General features: G+C 33.6%; 1 protein-coding gene across 2 annotated transcripts in view; it reads left to right on the forward strand.

Annotated features, from left to right (window-relative positions):
* Positions 1-5142: 5142 nt before the first annotated feature.
* Positions 5143-21291, forward strand: part of aacs (acetoacetyl-CoA synthetase) — a 32051-nt gene continuing 15902 nt past the window's right edge. Inside the window, exons 1-11 of one of the 2 annotated variants that reach the window (XM_058071336.1) lie at positions 5143-5443; positions 6971-7074; positions 8255-8375; positions 9962-10075; positions 11358-11455; positions 12923-13037; positions 13348-13429; positions 13509-13662; positions 16764-16844; positions 16988-17165; positions 17276-17780. In XM_058071336.1, the coding sequence (XP_057927319.1) occupies positions 5305-5443; positions 6971-7074; positions 8255-8375; positions 9962-10075; positions 11358-11455; positions 12923-13037; positions 13348-13429; positions 13509-13662; positions 16764-16844; positions 16988-17116 (1137 nt within the window). In that variant the 5' untranslated portion in view covers positions 5143-5304 and the 3' untranslated portion in view covers positions 17117-17165; positions 17276-17780. Of the gene's footprint in view, positions 5444-6970; positions 7075-8254; positions 8376-9961; positions 10076-11357; positions 11456-12922; positions 13038-13347; positions 13430-13508; positions 13663-16763; positions 16845-16987; positions 17166-17275; positions 17781-21291 lie in introns of those variants that run through there. The other variant, XM_058071335.1, reaches the window with a different exon arrangement.

The following is a 21291-nucleotide window of genomic DNA, read 5'->3' on the forward strand; positions in this document are numbered from 1 at the left end:
TCACTCGCCATCAAACTCCTGGGAATTACAACAAAACATATTCATATTCATGCAATAATTTACTCTATGCTACTAACATGATGTTTTTTGTTAGCCCATGTAAACAAAGTCTCACCTCAGCTGAACTTTTAGAAAAGTCAATTTATATTTATTGGAATTGGCCTAACTACAATAAACAGCGTCCCGGAGAGCGCAGACCTGCGCCAAGCACTACACATGCTAACATTAGCATACTAAAACCTAGCAAGATAGTGTTACGTGTTTGTATTAGTCTACCTATGAAAACGAATAAAAATACTACAATGCTGTTAGTATGCTAGAAATGTTAACACAATAACATTAGCATGCTAACACCTAGCATAATGCTCAGTGTTTCTAGATGTGTCTACCTATGAAAATGGCTATGAAAACAAACAAACAAACATAGCGTCTTTATATATCTCTAGCTATGAAAATGCCGATAAATGCTCCCATATTAATGTTAGCATGCTAGCAAAGCTAATGTGCTAACGTCAGCATGTTAACACCAAACAATCTAAGTCTTTATATAGGTGTCTATCTATGCAAATGGACACACAAATGCCACTATTAATACAAGCTAATATTAGCATGCAAACACCTCACATGACAATGCTAAATGTTTATATATGTGTCCACCCAAGAAAATAGCTAAAAATGTTAGTATGCTAACATAGCTAACATACTAACACTAGCATGCTAACACGCAGCATGGTAGGTACATGTCACGAATTCCGAAATCCGTTCGGAAATTTTGAAGTTATTTTGAACACAGACAAACAGATAAAAAACGGCAAAAACATAACAAAAAAAAATGTATAGTCTTCGCACATTTAGTAGAGATGGGATTTTTGTCTCTTTCCTTTTAAAGAGCCGTTCATAAAAGTGGCTCATTTGGCTCATTTTTATATTTATAAAGTTTTAAGAAGCCAGCCTGGCCTTAACTCGTTTTATTTTGGAAATAATTACTTTAGATACCCTGCCAATACGGAACGGTTCCCAGCTGCGACTCGGTTCCTATCGTTCATGTTAATGAGCCATTCAAAAGAACCGGTTCGTTCATGAATGTCACAACACTACCATTTAGTATTGTTTTCAACTGGTTTAGTGATTCAGTATAGCTGGATCTACCTAGCACGCAGCTACATTTTTCTCTGCCTGGGAACGGCAATCCTTATATGAGACTTGAACACACGAGGCAGCTAATAATGCAACATAATTGGATTAACCTGTCGCGCCGACAAAGCCCTCTAAAAAAACCCTCGAAAGGACCCGCTACGGACTGGTAACAAGCCCACTCCAAAGCAACGGTTAGACTGGTTAGCTCATATTTACGTTTTTTTTTTGTACACGACAAAATATATCACAATGTATCACAATGATTTGTTGTCTTGGTAGTTAGCGGCTCTGGCATAGTTAGCAAACAGAGACGCGCACTTTCTATGCTAGTGTTGACGGACGTAGCGTGCTAAGCTAAGGGCTCTGTGAAAACGGACAAAATACAAAGTCGTTAATGTGGCGTTTACTGCATGGCCACGCCGTGTTTATAAAAGGACAAAACATTTTTGGAGGTTTCATATCCGGAATTTTTGTTAGCTGCTTCATGCTAGCTGTTATTCCTTCTTTAGAACACACAGAAACGGGAATGACGTGTGTTTGTAGCGGATGGGCCAATTTCCGAAAGAAAACAACGTTTCTGCTTCATTTAGGTCGGAAAACATCGTTCCTGGGATTGTCTACGAATGTTAGCCATTGATCCCGAACGGAAGACGGTAATTTACTGACCGAGTTCAACAACTTGCCTTAGGTTGTTCAACATGATGGGCGGTTGATCCTGCTCAATGCTGGACGGGTCTGCATTTCCGTACTTGTCCTCGAGGGCTCGGAATATTTCCTCGGTAGAACCGTAGGACTTTAATCCAAGATCGTTTACAATTGTGTTGTCTATGCAGGCTATTAACTGAGTTTTCAAGACTTTGTCCGTTTTGTGTGAGTTTGTTTGCTTTTGTCCGGAAAGCCAATCTTCCTTCCATTTGTAGAAGTTTCCACTGTTCCCAATCCCGAATTTGGTAGTTGTTTTAACCATCGGGAATTGGGATTTCTTATGCTTCAGGTCACTTTTAGTCTCTTGGATGGTTTCGACCCTTGCTTTTAGTTCCGTCATCTCATCCTTTGGTACCCATGTTTCCCACTCAGAGATAGCTTGCGTTGCTTCAGCTACGTGTTTTTCCAGGTCGTCCAGCTGTGAGTCGTAGTCATCATGATTGACGTCGGCAGGAGATAACCGTTTAACCGCGTCACATTTCCTTTCGGCCCTTCTAATTACAGTTACTAAGCTGTTCTTCATGTATCTCTTCAAACTGGCCCGAACGAGATCCTCGGTGTTCTCCAGCTTGACTTTGACTTTCCCGACATCATCTTCCAAGCGCTCGATCCGCGCCGTGTTGTCTTTTTCTTCAGCAGATTCGTGGTCAATGAGTTCTTTACTTCTGTCGCTTACCATACAAAAGTATCGGAAGAGCGTCGCGAATTCCTCTCGGAGCTCATCCTCCGTCATCATGTCCGCCATCGCGTGAATGACATTGAATTTCTTTGTGAAGCAACCTTTCGAAGCGGCTTGTTTCCTTTTGAGAATAGTGAGGTCCGGTACTTGATCCTCCATTTTGATAAGGTCTCAGCTGGGTCAGCAGTCAACATTGAAGGAATACCTTTTCCGTGGTTAGCGACTGTTTCCATCTAACTGTTCCGTTGGTGATCAAGTTTGTTTTTTCAAACTCAACTAAACTCCAGAATCCTTTCTCGAGTTTTATTTCACACTTCATCTAATTAGGTTGATAACCTTTGGATCAAAGAGGAATAGCATGAAAATGACTACTCGGATTAAACACATTTGCATCTTGGAAGCAACAAGAGTTGTTACATACCGATGGTCTCGTCTGTGTTTCCGCGTTACAAAAACAACCTAGCATTATGTAATGCATGACATCATATCTTGCATCATATTCGTATGAGGGATTTGATATGATGCACTTTTAGCATCATAATCATCATAAGAATTGTCATACTCCTTGATGAACACACCAGTTCCATACAGTCATGTGACAGAACACCCGCATTATTTTATTTTATTTTATTTTATTTTATTTTATTTTATTTTATTTTATTTTATTTTATTTTATTTTAATTTTATTTTAATTTTATTTTAATTTTATTTTAATTTTATTTTATTTTATTTTTTATTATTGTTTTATTATTTTTATTTTTATGATTATTTTATGATTATTATTATGTCCCGTGTGGAAAAAGTGATTGTATAATTCTTTGCAAAATTGTTGTCATTCAGCCACAATGGAGGCCTTTTTAAAGTCGTGCCACAGCATCTCGATAGGATTCAGGTCAGGACTTGGATGAGGCCACTCCAAAGTCTTCATTTGTTTTTTTCTTCAGCCATTCAGATGGCCTGGCATTCTCCTTGAGGATTCTTTGGTTGACAGAAGATGTCATGCTTTTATTTATCACAGTAAGTCTTCCAGGTCCTGAAGCAACAACACACCCCCAAATCATTGCACCACCACCACCACCATATTCTACTGTATGAACTTCAACATTACTTTTACACCAGATTTAATGGGATAAAAATAAAAATAAAAATAAAAATAAAAATAAAAATAAAAATAAAAATAAAAATAAAAATAAAAATAAAAATAAAAATAAAAATAAAAATAAAAATAAAAATAAAAATAAAAATAAAAATAAAAATAAAAATAAAAATAAAAATAAAAATAAAAATAAAAATAAAAATAAAAATAAAAATAAAAATAAAAATAAAAATAAAAATATTTTTTTAATTAAAAATAATATTTTTTTAATATAATAAAATTAAAATTAAAATTAAAATTAAAATTAAAATTAAAATTAAAATTAAAATTAAAATTAAAATTAAAATTAAAATTAAAATTAAAATTAAAATTAAAATTAAAATTAAAATTAAAATTGTCAGGTACTGTTCAGAATAAATATAAATATATGTACATAAAAACAATAACCTATACAGTAAACAAAATGTACAATTGCAGTAAACAAAATGTACAATTGCACATATTGTACATGAATTACAATAACAATACAAAATATGACTTATTTTACTTGATTCTATTAAAATTACAGTTGTTGTTTTTCCATTTCTGCTGTATTTTTTTTTACTTTAAATTCCCCTCTTGTAATTAACTTGTAAGTTAATCTTGTAACTTAAACACGCCTCTTTCTTTAATCATTCAAATATTACATATTTTTTCCCTCAGACAACTTTTTTCTATTAATATTTTGACTTTATCGCTGTAAAAGCTTAGTTATTTTGCTAAATTATATTTTTAGAATGTGTCTGATGCCAATACAAATACAGCCGTGTGCCGCAAATGTGTGAAGGAAATTTATTTGATGTTGATGACTATTAGTTTTATTGGGAATGAGAAGATGGTGCCAAGATTTGCCATGCTAATTTTGATAGCAAGAAATCAAACAAATAACACTGCGGATTTACTGTATGTATCTTATGTAAAGTAATGTAAGTGAAGAAACCAAACAAAAACTTCCATGAAATCAAACCGAATGGTTGAATTGCAAACGTTGCTGTTTATTTTTTAATTTAAAAGCTATTCTCATCGCCTTGTCATTGACTGCAACACACAGCAGACCACAATGAGGCGGGCTCCTCTATCGACTTCCTGATAGGGCACACCCCTGAAACGTGACTCGATTCTCCCTCTCTGATTGGCTAATGGCCCCGAAACGGAGTGGCTCACTTGGTTCCTCCCCGAGATGAAGCCATCTGTCGGCTGATGTGGAACCAGTCAGCCAAGGGCCAATCAGAGTCTAGCTCTTAGCCCGGCAACGTTTACATTGGGGAGACGTTCAAGACTACCGTGGTCGTTGTGTTCAAGAATGATATCTAAACACTGCAACGCAGTCTTTTTCTCGACAATTACTAGTATTACACACTTTAAATATAATATGTAATACACAGAAAATTTATTGAGGAGAACAATTGGAGTTTTGTGGAGTTATTTTTGGCACGTAGCACGGTAGGTCAAAAACAATTCTGCTCTTGAACGCTCCCTTACGTCACCATGCCGTCTCCCTGCCTAGCGAGTTTTCCTTGACAGCGGGGTTCAGTCGCTTCCCAGTCAGGCTCTGCTAGCTGTCACCTCACAGTCAGCGCCGTCCAGCTTAGCGTTTTAGCTTCTTAGCCATTAGCAGCAGCCCGACAGCGACTGAAGGGAGGCAGACATGTCCAAAGAAACGGAAGGGAAGAGCGACAAAATAATGGACATGGAGAACAAGGTGCTGTGGTACCCGGACTCTAAGAGGGACACGCAGATGGACACGTTCAGGACGCGGGTCAACAAGGAACATGGACTCGATCTGGGTCAGTCAATGCATGCCTATTTATCATTGCAGCTGCAAGGACGTTGCTCTTACTGTGCATGGATGCCGATGAGGCATAAGCAGGTTAACCTGTAGAGCTGCTTCCATGCTGGATTACTTGCAGCACCGGAAGTAAAGAATGCAGAGCTGCCAAATGATGACAGTGTTCATTTTGCACCGAACATGTTGGCTTTTGGTAATGCTAATCATGGTTGATGACCAACATGCGGAAGCATGCACGTGCATCACATGTTTATATTTACATAATCCACCATGCCCGAAAAGGAGTAGGAAAAAGCAGCTCTGATCGATCGGTTCACTTCCTGTGTTTGACGTTATTCGAATAACATGTGAAGTATTCATCATTATTAATTTAGCAATACTACATTGTAATACTACATTGTAACCTAAATGATAACACTGTTTTCATTCAATAATAATAAATTAAACAATTCAGGATAATGATATCAGACACTGGTATTCATTTAAACCAGGGGTCTCAAACTCAATTTACTTGGGGGCCGCATCAGGTTTTCCAAAATAATAATAAAAAAATACGCATTTATTAAAAACAAAAAAAAAATTGGTTCCAATTTTCTACAAGAAAAGCTCTGATAAAACATTCCACTGTTCTCAAATATCTTACTTTTTATTTTTCTACATAAAGATGAAAAATAAATAAATCAAGAATAAAGAAAATCCATCAATCAGTAATAAATAAATAAATAAATATAATAATAATAATAATAATAAAACGGCAAATAATAAAAACTTAAGAAACCACATATAGTTGGTGGCGACCTAAACGGTAGCCTTCAAGTTATTTCCTTTCAACTTAAATAGCCAAAAACTTACCACTTCCACACGGATAGGGAGGATAACTATTAACAGTTATTTAACCTTTAACATGAACATTAATCAAACGTAATCATTTTTTCTGGGAACATGATACCATACGGCATCCATATCAAACTTGCGCGGGCCGCACTAACATTAAACTTTCATATTAAAGGCGGGGGCCTCAAAGTAGTGTCCTGCGGGCCACATTTGGCCCGCGGGCCGCGTGTTTGAGACCTCTGATTTAAACAATACTAAATGAACAAATTCAGGATAAATGATATCGGGCACTGTTTCCTGTTAAATAGGAAGTTATTGTTAAGTCCACAGATACAGGATGATGTGATATTCATAAAATAATATGAATGCATGATATCAGACACAATGTTCTTCATTATACCAGAAGAAATACATGCTTTCAGGCCATTATCATCATAGAGAGTTGCTGTGTTTTTTTTTATAAACGCCGTTACGTATCGTCCTAAGTGTGGATCGGAGCCTAGAGGGGTGCTCGGAATCCTTAGTGAACAAGCAAGCTCTTTTATAGCACTCGCTCCCTCCTGTGGAAACACAAAAAACACCTCTTTAAGTCCACCAGGTCTCTTACAGGCTCCGCCCCCTCCACCAGTACATGCTCTCCACATGTAGCATTAGCATAAACATAACCGCAGTTGATGTCTGTGTCCACCAGCCAACTACAGTGACTTGTACCAATGGTCAGTGGACTGCTACTCGGACTTCTGGGCACACGTGTGGACCTTCTGTGGCGTGGTCAGCTCCAAAACCTACGAAGAGGTATTGCCCATGTTTGGATATATTTTTGGCCCATAAAAAAATCATGGAAACAAACATCATCTGTTCCACAGTCAAATTCACATTTACGCTTTTGTACACCAAAATATGCATTTTTTTTAATTATGAAAAACCTTTTTTCAAAAATATGCTACTTTTGTACTTCTTTTAAAATGTAGTGATTAGAATAAAAACTTTAAACTAAACCTGACTTCTTACATTTTTTTTCTCAGAACCTTTTTCATAACAATATGCACTTTTTTCCTTGACTGTATATACCCAAAAAGATATACTTTTTCAAGAATTTCTTCTCCTAAAATCATTTTTTTCTCAATAGTTAAAAACAAGAAAAAAATAAAACATATTCCCCTCAAAATATGCATTTTTTAAAATCAAAATATGCATTTCCCCCCCAAAAGTGTGCAAACATTTTTCTTGAAAATGTACAACTTTTTCTCAAATACTTTTTCATAACAATGTGTAACGTGTAACAATATGCAATGTGTATGTTTTTTTTCTTAAAAGTATAAAATATAATGGAAATATATAACAAATTAATCTGAGTTTTTGAAGAATATTTTATGTTTTTTTTCTTGAAAATGTACAACTTAACTTATCTTTTACATGAAATGTATTTTACAAATTTTACCTCTCAAGTTAAATATATTTTGCATTTTTATTTTACATTGACTTCTCAAGAATATTTGTTTCTTGAAAAGGTACAACTTAAAAACTATTTAAAATAAGACATTTTGAATTTGAAAAAAAAATTATTCCTCAAGAATATTTTTTCTGATTTTTTCTATTCTATTATTTATTTTCATATACAATTTAACATTTTTGAATTAATATTTTAAATCTAAAAAATGTTTGTGATTTTTTTACAAATTGAACACGCTTAAAATATTTTTATTATATTAATACAATTATATTATATTTTATTTACATTTTTTAACATGGAATGTAGAATAAAAAAATCTGTCTTTTTTTCTTAAAAATGTAGTACAACTTAAAACCTTTTACATTGAAAAAGATATTTTTTGATTTTTTTTTTTTTATCCGACTTTTACAACTTTTGTCCAAAGCTAAACATTTTTCACAGGAAACACAATTATTTTGTAGGTGAAGAAAACAGGAAGTATTTCTCACAAGTTCTTCCGTGTGTCTTGCGGTCGTGTTGCAGGTGGTGGACGTTTCCAAGCGGATCTCGGAGGTTCCCGAGTGGTTTAAAGGTGCTCGGCTCAACTATGCGGAGAACCTGCTCAAACACGCCGACCAGGACAAAGTGGCTCTTTATGCTGCAAGTATGTCTACGACAGACCCAACGGGATGGGATCTTGGGGTGCCGGGTGGGGGGGTTACTTCAGCCAATGGTAAAAACACCCTTGATTTAATGAACCGCCCACAAAAAGCTTAAACACATTATAATGGGACTCATGACTTCCACCACGTTGGTCCAGCCAAATCCGCACCCGAATGCATCTTGTTGCTGCCGTGTACGCCACCTTGATTAGATTAGCATTGAATAGGCTCTTCCTTTATTGCTCTAGTTGTGTGTGTGTGTGTAGAGTGTGTGTGTGTGTGTGTGTGTGTGTGTGTGTGTACACTATGTGTTTTATGTGTGTGCGCTTGGCTAAAGATAGCTCATAAAAGATAGCTGTAACGTCATTATGGAAAGGTCCATTGACTGCAGTGTCTCTGCTTCTAAGTACAAGCTAGATGCCAGATGTCCAAAGGGCGGCCCAGGGGCCATTTGTGGCACTTGGCTGTTGTTTTACATTCTAAAAATATTAATGATGTCAGATAATTATCGGCATAAAATGTGATATCGGTCCACATCGGTATCTGAATTTTTTACGGTCATGAAAAAAAAATGTGTGTCATGATAAACATATCTGGATCCGCTGATATCAGTATCGGAAATCGAGAATTGGACAATATCGGCAGTTTGTTCCCTAAAAAATATAATTTAACACACAAACAAACAACACACTAAAAAACAACCAAAACAAAAATGGAAATGAAAAATTTTACAACGTTTAATGTTTTTTTAACAGTCTTGATATTCTGGAAAAAACAAACAAAACAACAAATAAATGTGGTAATTTTTGGAAAATAAAAAGTTTAAATAGTTGGAAAAAAAATTACAGGAAAAAGTATTTTTTTTCTAATGAGAAAAAAAGTTAAATTTTTTTTGTATTATGAGGAAAAATCTGTCACTTTAGTAGCCTATGCTAGCGTAGTAGCCTATGCTATTAAACTATAACTTTATAGTTTTTATAAGTTTTCCCCCGTCCTAATTCAATCACTACTATATTTCTCATAATATTATGGCATTAAAAAAAACAACAACATATTTTTCGTTTAATATTTCAATTCATAATATTCCGAGTTTATTTTTTTTTTTTTTACCAAAAAATAGCTTTTTTAATGCTATAATATTCATTTTTTTCTCTTAATATATTCACTTTATTCTCGGAAAATTACAGCAGTTTTTTTCATTTCTGCTATGTTTTGTTTTTTTTATATCAAGTTGTAATTTCCCCAAAAATTACAACTTTATTTGTATTTTGTCTAAAATAACCCACTTTTTCAAAAATATATTTTAATAGTTCCGTAGCATAGCCTACTATGCTAGCATAGGCTACTAAAGTGATGATATTTCCTTTATAAGATGAGGGGAAAGTTATAATTTTTTGTGAATAAGTTGAAATATGATTGGAAAATAAAATTTACAAGAAAGAATAAAAAATACTGTAAAGAGTGAAGTTGATATTAATAATATGCTTTTTCGCATGAAACAATATTAGCATATCCTATGTGTTGCTTCACCAAATACCCTGTAAGTATTATTTATGTTATTTATGTAAGTTTTGTCTGTTTCTGTCAGCCGAGGCCAACGAGGAGATTGTGAAGGTGACCTTCAGGGAGCTGAGGCGTGACGTGGCGGTGTTTGCCGCGGCCATGAGGAAGATGGGTATCCGGACTGGAGACAGAGTCGTCGGTGAGCCTCATTTGCTCCTCTTTAAAAAAAGCCAACTGTAGACGGCGGTCATTAGCGTTTGAAGCTGTAGCTGACTGTCATGGCAACCGAGAAGAAGAAGAAGAAGAAGAAGAAGAATAGGACGCAAAAGGCGTGAATGTTTGTGCAGGGCGGTGCAGCAAAGGGTGTTCTCCTGCAAGGCTTGTGTACATACGTTCACTCTGCACACGTCGACCCGTTACCATCCGGGTCCCAAAGCTGTGCATCCGCAAACGTTGTTGAGATGACCCTGCAGTCTCAGAAACGCTGCAAAACTAAACGCAAGTTAGCCAGACTTGCAAAAAACTCTGGCACCTAAAGGGTTAATTCAGATGGACAATTTGATACGTTTTAAGTATGCTGAAATTATACAGAAAAATTGACACGATTGCCTGAAACTCACGTCAATTTCTCGTCAAAATTACAAGATTTAATTTAATTTAATTTAATTTAATTTAATTTAATTTAATTTAATTTAATTTAATTTAATTTAATTTAATTTAATTTAATTTAATTTAATTTAATTTAATTTAATTTAATTTAATTTAATTTAATTTAATTTAATTTTATTTTATTTTAATTTAATTTAATTTAATTTAATTTAATTTAATTTAATTTAATTTAATTTAATTTAATTTAATTTAATTTAATTTAATTTAATTTAATTTAATTTAATTTAATTTAATTTAATTTAATTTAATTTAATTTAATTTAATTTAATTTAATTTAAGTGGGCCATTCGCTACTTTGGTAATTGTGTAAACAAAATAAGGTTGTCTTATAAAAAAAAACATCTTACAATTTGAATTGCATCAGAATCTCGGAATCCATAATAGTAATAATATTTTTCTTTTCAAGCATAAATTTAAATACTAAATTAAATTGATTAATTCAATAAGAAAACCTGACATTTTGTAACTGATATTTTAACTTTGACTGCAAATGAATATTGGCTCTAAATTTAAGTTATCCGCCTCATCGCCGATTAAAAATCGATATCGTCCCTTGGAGAAAAAAAAAACATATTGGTCGATAACAATGTAACATTTGTTTTTGGGATATTATTGCAAAATGTGTAACACTGATACCACTTCCTACGTATCTGGCGTTGTAATGTTCTCAAAAGCAAGGGCGAACAGGTAGCATCATAAATAGTATTTGTGGCGGTCCAAATTCATCTGTGGCATTCTGCATGGATTCCTGTACTGTAGCAACATTATTACTTCCTGTATGTCAAGTCCACCCTCTCTGTCGCACCGTGTAGGTTACCTGCCCAACGGCGTCCATGCAGTGGAGGCCATGTTGGCGGCAGCCAGCATCGGAGCCATTTGGAGCTCCACCTCTGTCGACTTCGGCGTCAACGTAAGGAGAAATCTTGCTTGTTTCATGTATGACAATTTTATTAAAATCTGTGGGGAAATATGCATGTCTTATACAGTATAACAAGGCAGCTTTACATTGGGGTTTTAGCACCTCCTGTGGACAGTAGTGGTATTACACATGCACTGTAGCAGTTCCACAGGATTCTGATTAGGATTTTTATTTTATTTTATATTACTTGTTCCACCCTAAGGTATCTCTGTGGGGAATTTGCATGTTCTCCTCGTGCATACGTGGGTTTTCTCCGGGTACTCCAGTTTCCTCCCACATTCCAAAAACATGCTAGGTTAATTAGCCACTCCAAATTGTCCATAGGTATGAATGTGAGTGTGAATGGTTGTTTGTCTATATGTGCCCTGTGATTGGCTGGCCACCAGTCCCGCCTCTCGCACGAAGACAGCTGGGATAGGCTCCAGCACCCCCGCGACCCTCGTGAGGAAAAGCGGTAGAAATTGAATGAATGAATGAATGAATGTGGGGAAATATGCATGTCTTATACAGTATAACAAGGCAGCTTTACACTGGTCTTTTAGCACCTCCTGTGGACAGTAGTGGTATTACACATGCACTGTAGCAGTTCTACAGGATTCTGATTAGGATTTTTATTTTATTTTATATTACTTGTTCCACTCTCGGGTATCTCAGTGGGGAGTTTGCATGTTTTTTCTGGGTACTCCGGTTTCCTCCCACGTTCCAAAAACATGCTAGGTTAATTAGCCCCTCCAAATTGTCCATAGGTATGAATGTTTTATTTTTCGTGACATTTAGTCATATTATAATATTAAAGTTGCAACTTTTTTCTGATTAGAATGACTTATTTTCTTAATATTTTGAAAACAAAAATATTTTGTTTTCTTGTTAAACACCAATTTTCAACTTTAATCTTGTAGAATTTTTTCTCCTAATATTGCGATTTTATTATTATTATTATTATTTTATTCCCACAATATTTGACTTCATTTTTTATAATCATATAAAAAATATATAAAAATAAATATATAAATATATAATAATATATATGTAATCTTGTAGAATTTTTTCTCCTAATATTGCGATTTTATTATTATTATTATTATTATTATTATTATTTTATTCCCACGATATTTGACTTCATTTTTTATAATCATATAAAATATATATAAAAATAAATATATAATAATATATAATAATTTCCCAAACCTAATTTTTCCAAAAATGACTTTCCTTATTTCGTTTCTTATAATACTGCAAGTGAATGTGAGTGTGAATGGTTGTTTGTCTATATGTGCCCTGTGATTGGCTGGCCACCAGTCCAGGGTGTACCCCTCCTCTTGCCCCAAAGACAGCTGGGATAGGCTCCAGCACCCCCCGCGACCCTTGTGAGGATAAGCAGTAGAAAATGAATGAATGAATATAATTTGTATGCATTCATTGGTTGCCTCCCTTGAGAGAATATTTCCCTTTTCTCAGGGCGTTCTTGACAGGTTCTCTCAAATCCAACCCAAGCTCATCTTCTCTGTGGCCGCCGTGGTGTACAACGGCAAAACTCACGACCACATGGAGAAGCTGACAAGCGTCGTCAAAGGTCGGCACTCGATTTTTTGCTTACTTGATCCTTCAGTTGGGATACACATTACAGCTCTTACAAACATTTTCTCTATAGAAATGTGCTAAATAGTCTGTTCCAGGGTCAAACTGTGGCCATAATAACACTTTTCACAAGTGTACAGGTAAAAAAAAAGTGTCAACTTTGCGAGTAGTTACCGGGAAGAACACCAGAAGTGTGAATGTTACAGGACATAACGCTTCTATTCCTCTGGGTTCGCCTGATGCCTTTTCGGAATTGTGTTCGGAGAGCGGCAAAGTGCAAGTGCCTGCGTCTCTTCTCCCTGTAGGTCTTCCTGACCTGCAGAAAGTGGTGGTGATTCCCTACGCTCGCGCCAAACACGACATTGACCTCTCCAAGATCCCCAACAGGTGTGAGCACGCCAGCGCACGTCCTCTTTGAGTCTCTTTTTTAATGCCCCCCCATCCTACCCTGCCCCCCAAAAAACAGCGTGTTTATAGACGACTTCCTGGCGTCTGGACGTGGGGAGGGGGACCAACTCCCCCAGCTGGAGTTCGAGCAGCTTCCTTTCAGTCATCCTCTCTTCATCATGTACTCATCTGGAACCACAGGAGCACCCAAATGTATGGTCCACTCGGCTGGGGTGAGAATACTTGCTGACCACAGTGGGCATACGTGCCAGTATCCTATTCCAGGGGTCCACAGGGCCCACTCAGGACCCACTTGGAAATCAAAAAAATGTCTGCGGCCCACCTTTGTCCTATAAACAGTACATAGACGAAATGCTGTGTTCTCAGAGCCCTTAATAATAATAATAATAATAATAATAATAATAATAATAATAATAATAATAATAATAATAATAATAATAATAAATACTATTATTTATTACTATAATAATAATAATTAATTTTTTGAATAATAATAATAATTTTATTTATTATTATGATATAATTTTTATAATATTTATATATTATATTATATACCATCATTTATAATATATAATATTTATAATAATAATTATTATTATCATTATTATTAAGATTCAGGGTTAAAATGAAAGAAGGGGGATAAAGGAAGCTATTGTATTATTATTGTTATTAATATTATATATAATATTAATTATTAATAATTATTATAATTAATCATCGTATTATTCCTAAAATATTGTGACAGATCAATAACACTCAAAAGGTTATTACTTAGGCCTATAAATATTTTTTAATTGGGCAATAAATATTTTACAATAAAAAGTAATATTTGCAAAAATGAATCATATATTTAATGATCTCTCATGGCCCACCTGCAGTACCACCACAGCCCACCAGTGGGTCACGGCCCACACTTTGGGAATCACTGTCCTATTTTATACACCTTGAATTCGAGGGGATTATTGAATTTCAAAACAATAATTGGAAACAAAGTGATTTGTTTTTATGACAGCGCAAATATGTAAACATGCCACAACATAAACAAGACAAAAAGGGGTTGTTTTTATCAGAATATAATATCCACCACAGGGTGGCAGCAGAGCTCTATTAACAGACTAGAGTTTGTTTTGGGGTTAAATTTTTTTTTAATGTTTTACTTTAATAATTTTTAATGTTTTACTTATATGATAATTTAATAATTTAATAATTTAATAATTTAATAATTTAATAATTTAATAATTTAATAATTTAATAATTTAATAATTTAATAATTTAATAATTTAATAATTTAATAATTTAATAATTTAATATTTTAATAATTTTAATAATTTTATAATTTTATAATTTTATAATTTTATAATTTAGTAATTTTATAATTTAGTAATTTTATAATTTTTAATGTTTTACTTTAATTTATTAATTACTCTTATTATTTTTCAGATCCTCATTAGGCCTTTTTCCCACTTAACTCCTCCACACTCACTTGCCATTTCCCTCTCATTCTTTAGCAATTTCTTCCCTGCCCCCGTCTTCCTCCCCGTGCGCCCGATAATTGGACAGTAACGCTTTGGTGAAAACATTCTTCGCCGCCCTGGTTGGCGGTCCTCTCCGACTCACCAATTAGCCGCGGCGCTTTGGCCTGTTTTCTGCTTTGTCACGCCTCTTAACATAATAGCTGTCAGGAACAAGACGGCAGCCGACACGGGACGGATGTGACAGGCGCCAAACATGAAACGCTCGCACGACATCGCCGCCGATGACACCCAGCAGTGACGGGTTCCGACTGCAGGAGAAGTCGCACTTGACACATTTTTGCCGGCCCGTTCATATGGCGGCGTGCTTGGGGTGAAGGGTTTTAGTGCTACGTGATTAATAGCAAATAGCAGAGCAGTGAGCGTAGTGGAATGCCGATGCAGCGGAACGCAAAATTAGACCGGAGCAACACGAGTCTGGGATAGAGAAACTCATTCATAAAAATACGTGCTGCTGTTTTGGGTAGCAAAACAAAAAATACGTGAAGGATAACACATTTTTGATGTGAGTAAAACATTGGATCGACCCACACTGCCGATGCCGACCGTGGTTAATGATCTATTAGGCCAGTGATTCCCAAAGTGTGGGCCGCGGCCCCCTGGTGGTACAGGTGGGCCATGAGAGGTCATTAAAAATATGATTCATTTTTGCAAATATTATTTGTCTTGTGTGTACACCACAGATTTAAAGTTTGGGCTTCCTTTATTCCCCTGCTTTCATTTCAATCAATAATAATAATAATAATAATAATAATAATAATAATAATAATAATAATAATAATAATAATAATAATAATAATAATAATATAATATTATTAAAATAATGGAATATTATTATTAATCAAAATAATATATTATTATTAATCACGTGTTATTAATAATAATATAATAATAATAGCAGTACTTTTATTATTATTATTATTTTAATTATTATATCATATAGTAGTACTGTTATTAGTAGTATTATTATAATATTATTATTATTATTATTACAGATTAAAGTTTGGGCTTTATCCCCCTGCTTTCTTTTCAATCAATACTACTACTACTACTACTACTACTACTACTACTACTACTACAAATAATAATAATAATAATATTAGTCGTAATTATTGATTGAAATGAAAGCAGGGGGATAAAGGAAGCCCAAACTTTTAATCTGTAATAATAATAATAATAATAATAATAATAATAATAATAATAATAATAATAGTACTACTAATAATATAATAATAATAGTACTACTAATATTATTTTTATTAGTATTATTATGTAATAATATTATGTAATTATATAATAATAATAATAGTACTACTACTACTACTACTAATAATAGTACTACTAATAATATAATAATAATAATAGTACTACTAATATTCTTTTTATTAGTATTATTATGTAATAATATTATGTAATTATATATTATTATATATATATTATATATTATTATATATATTATTATATATATAATATATATTATTATTATTATTATAATACTAATAATAGTACTATTATTATCATTATTTAATAATATTATAATTTAATAATAATAATAATGTTATTATTTAATTGAATTATTATTAAGTTAAGTGCTCTGAGAAGGCAGCATTTCGTCTATGTACTGTTTACTGTTTACAGGACAAAGGTGGGTCGCGGACATTTTGTATATTTTCAAGTGGTCCCTGAGTGGGTAAATTTGGGAACCCCAGTATTAGGCTATGCTTGGGCACAAATGCTGGTGTTTAATGGGACATCATCTGATGGTATGTTTGTGTGTGCAGGGCACGCTCATCCAGCACCTGAAAGAACACATCCTGCACGGCAACATGACCAGCAGTGACGTCATCATCTACTACACCACAGTAGGTCTGCACGCTGCCTGCCTTGCCGTGCCCTGCCGTGCCTTGCCGTGCCTTGCCAGGACTTGGGGAACCTTCCGGCTTCTGCCTGCTCACCTGATCTTGATCCCAAGGTTTAGTAAAGCTGATGTGTGTTTGTTCCTCAGACGGGCTGGATGATGTGGAACTGGCTGGTGTCAGCTCTGGCAGTGGGGGCTTCAGTGGTTCTGTATGACGGATCGCCGCTCATGCCCACCCCCAGTGTTCTGTGGAACCTGACCGAGCAGCTGGGGTGAGTTAGCTAACAAATGCTGCTTGTAGCCACATTAATACGGCGGAATGACGCTCGGCAGGGCCCAGGAGGGATGTACCACCTTTATAACTACCACCACATGTTGGAGCAATGTGTGGCACATCTCTCATTTTCCCTGTAACTCATTTGTTTCGCTGTCCACTTTTTTGTATCACTCGTTTTTGTGTCACTCTTTGATTCTCTTCTTTCGTCTGTTGTATTTAGTTGCAATATTTAGCATATTCTTCCCTTTTTCACATAACGTTCACTCGTCTCGCTGTCCTCTTTATCCGTATCTATTGCTTTCTGTGGACGTCTAATTGGTTATTCACTAATTTTTCATTGTTGTACTGTATCTTGTACTGAGACGCAATGTTTATAATATCTCTCATTTTTACGACTCTTCTCGGTGTCCTCTTTATCCATATTTTATTTTATTTTATTTTATTTTATTTTATTTTATTTTATTTTATTTTATTTTATTTTATTTTATTTTATTTTATTTTATTTTATTTTATTTTATTTTATTTTATTTTATTATTATTTGTTTTTATTTTAAGTGCGCCATTCGCTACTTTTGTAATTGTGTAAACAAAATAAGGTTGTCGTATAAAAAAACATCTTACAATTTGAATTGCATCAGAATCTCGGAATCCATAATAGTAATAATATTTTTCTTTTCAAGCATAAAATTAAATACTAAATTAAATTGATTTATTTTATTTTATTTTATTTTATTTTATTTTATTTTATTTTATTTTATTTTATTTTATTTTATTTTATTTTATTTTATTTTATTTTATTTTATTTTATTTTATTTTATTTTATTTTTTATTTTATTTTATTTTATTTTATTTTATTTTATTTTATTTTATTTTATTTTATTTTATTTTTTATTTTATTTTATTTTATTTTATTTTATTTTATTTTATTTTATTTTATTTTATTTTATTTTATTTTATTTTATTTTATTTTATTTTATTTTATTTTATTTTATTTTATTTTATTTTATTTTATTTTATTTTATTTTATTTTATTTTATTTTATTTTATTTTATTTTATTTTATTTTATTTTATTTTATTTTATTTTATTTTATTTTATTTTATTTTATTTTATTTTATTTTATTTTATTTTATTTTATTTTATTTTATTTTATTTTATTTTATTTTATTTTATTTTATTTTATTTTATACCGCTTATCCTCATGAGGGTCACAAAGGGGGTTGCTGGAGCTTATCCCAGCTGTCTTGGGGTGAGAGGCGGGGTACACCCTGGACTGGTGGCCAGCCAATCACAGGGCACATATAGACAAACAACCATTCACACTCACATTCATACCTATGGACAATTTGGAGTCGCTAATTAACCTAGCATGTTTTTGGAATGTGGGAGGAGTTCCATTCACAGCACAAAAAAATATTTATTATTAAATATAAATATAAAAAACTAATTATAATTATTATTTTTTATCTTTATTCATTTTATAATTATTATTATATAATTATTTTTTGTGTTTTTTAAATGTATTTATTTTGATGGATTTAGTATTATTCATTCAATTTTTATGTACTTGTGATTTTTTTCAAAGTATTTATTTTAATGTATTTGTTTATTTTGATGGATTTAGTATTATTTATTCAATTTTTATGTACTTGTGATTTTTTTCAAAAAAATGTAATTGTTTTAATTGTTTAAATTTAATTATTTTAATTGTATTTAAAATAAATGCATGAAGAGAACATGCAAACTCCACACAGAGATAGCCAAGGGTGGAATCGAACTCGGGTCTTTTAGCTGTGAGGCCTGCGAGTTAACCACTCGACCTAGACAAACTATTACTTAAAATACTTCAGTATCTTCACAAAGGACACTTTTGCTCAAATTCCACTTTTCGTGTGAGGTGGCGGGTGGGTTCCCGTCCCTGGAGGACCCCCCTCCCCCCCATTGTGTCACATCAGCTCTTGGCTGATTGTGAATTAGGACTCTGGGGCTGCTAGGAATTGGAAATATGTGCGCTGTGGTCAGCAAAAGTAGCACGATTTAAGGCACGTCGCCGTCAGCAAAGAAAGTTGGGGGGGTTTGACATAAACGGCAAATGACTGCGACTACGACGCGGACGTTTCGCGTTAAAAAAAAAAAAAAAAGTTTTTGCTGCTGAGTCGCACCATCTGTTTGCCCGATCCCACGACTAATGAGCTCCTTTCACGTTTCGCTAGAATTGAAATTATTTGACGTATTTTTCATCTTCTCGGCTGAAAAGCTTCAACTTCCGATACTCTTTCTCGTCATCAACGTTGCGCTTTAGTTAATTACCGCTACGCCGGAACATGACATGGCATTAACGAGCTTCAAGGTGTGTATACTTGAGACCAAATGAGCCCCCAAAGAGGAGCCGAGCGCGATGACACAAAGATGGATAGAACCTTTTCAACTGCCAGAGACTTTTTTTTTGAACCAATTAGGTGCTGATGTTGCCTCCTCAGACACATTTTCCACATCCCGGCTTCCACGCTGGGAAAAACCCTCTGGGAAGAGGCTGACAAGAACATTTTTTTTTTTTTTTTTTTTACACCCTCGTCCTGCGAATCGAGGTTGGACCATTTAATTGGGGCTAAATCTGTCAGAGCCTCGGAGAGTCTTAAACTCTCGCTGAGGCTTCCCCGCGTCCGCGTCGGCCGACTTTTGGACTTTGATTTGGAATTCTGCTCGCCTACGATGCCGGATAATTGGCATTTATGCTTACTCATGGTTGCAAATGTTGATGCTAATCGCTTAATGGGCTCAAATCCGTCCACTTAAATACGCCATGAGGAGCAGAGACACTGGATGTTACCAACAATACTACTACTACTACTACTAATAATAATAATGTTTTTTATTTGACAAATATTTGACTTTTTTTCTCAAATAATCTTTGTAAATTTTATTTTTGTACCGTTATGATTTTATTCCCATAATATTTTTATATTGAATATATGTGATTATATCTAATATATTGGGTAATAGGAGTGTAAAGGTGACTATAGGGGTGTTATTTCATGTCTAGAGGACTCTAATGGTTTTCTTTCCTCTATGAAAATATGAAAATATTCAGTAGTTTATTGATTAGTCGGGTCTGGAACAAATTAAAACCGATAATGGAGGGATTACTGTATTACTGTATTTTAACTGTGTGTCTCTCATTAATTTTTATATTATTTTTTTATTTAAATTTTTATACTAATTTTTTTTATTTTTTTTGTCTAGCAAAAAATAGCAAATCAGCAGGGAAGACATTTATTGAAACACACCAGCATGAGTCATATTTATGTCTTAATTTGCTCATTTGCTGTGATTATATCTAATATATTGGGTAATAGGTGTGTAAAGGTGACTATAGGGGTGTTATTTCATGTCTAGAGAGCTCTAATGGTTTTCTCTCCTCTATGAAAATAGTCAGTATGTTATTGATTAGTCGGGTTTGGAACCAGTTCAAACCGATCATGGGGGGATTACTGTATTTCAACTGTGTGTCTATCATACATTTTTATATTTTTAATTTTTTTATATATATTTTTTTATAATTTTATTTTTCTAGCAAAAATCTGCAAATCAGAGGGGAAGACATTTATTGAAACACACACCAGCGCGAGTCGTATTTATGTCTTAATTTGCTGTGATTATATCTAATATATTGGGTAATAGGAGTGTAAAGGTGACTATAGGGGTGTTATTTCATGTCTAGAGGGCTCTAATGGTTTTATTTCCTTTATAAAAATATAAAATATTCAGTAGTTTATTGATTAGTCGGGTCTGGAACTAATTAAAAACGATAATGTCTCTAATTAATTTTTATATTTTATATTATATTTTTTAATTTATATTTTTATATATTTTTTTAATAATTTTCTTTTTCTAGCAAAAATCTGCAAATTAGCAGGGAAGACATTTATTGAAACACACACCAGCACAAGTCGTATTTATGTATTAATTTGTTCATTTGCTGTGATTATATCTAATATATTGGGTAATAGGAGTGTAAAGGTGACTATAGGGGTGTTATTTCATGTCTAGAGGGCTCTAATGGTTTTCTCTCCTCTATGAAAATTTGAAAATATTCAGTAGTTTATTGCTTAGTCGGGTCTGGAACTAATTAAAACCGATAATGTCTCTAATTAATTTTTATATTTTTTATTTAT

This window comes from Doryrhamphus excisus, chromosome 4 (assembly GCF_030265055.1).
Source record: "Doryrhamphus excisus isolate RoL2022-K1 chromosome 4, RoL_Dexc_1.0, whole genome shotgun sequence".
Classification (NCBI taxonomy): Eukaryota; Metazoa; Chordata; class Actinopteri; order Syngnathiformes; family Syngnathidae; genus Doryrhamphus; species Doryrhamphus excisus.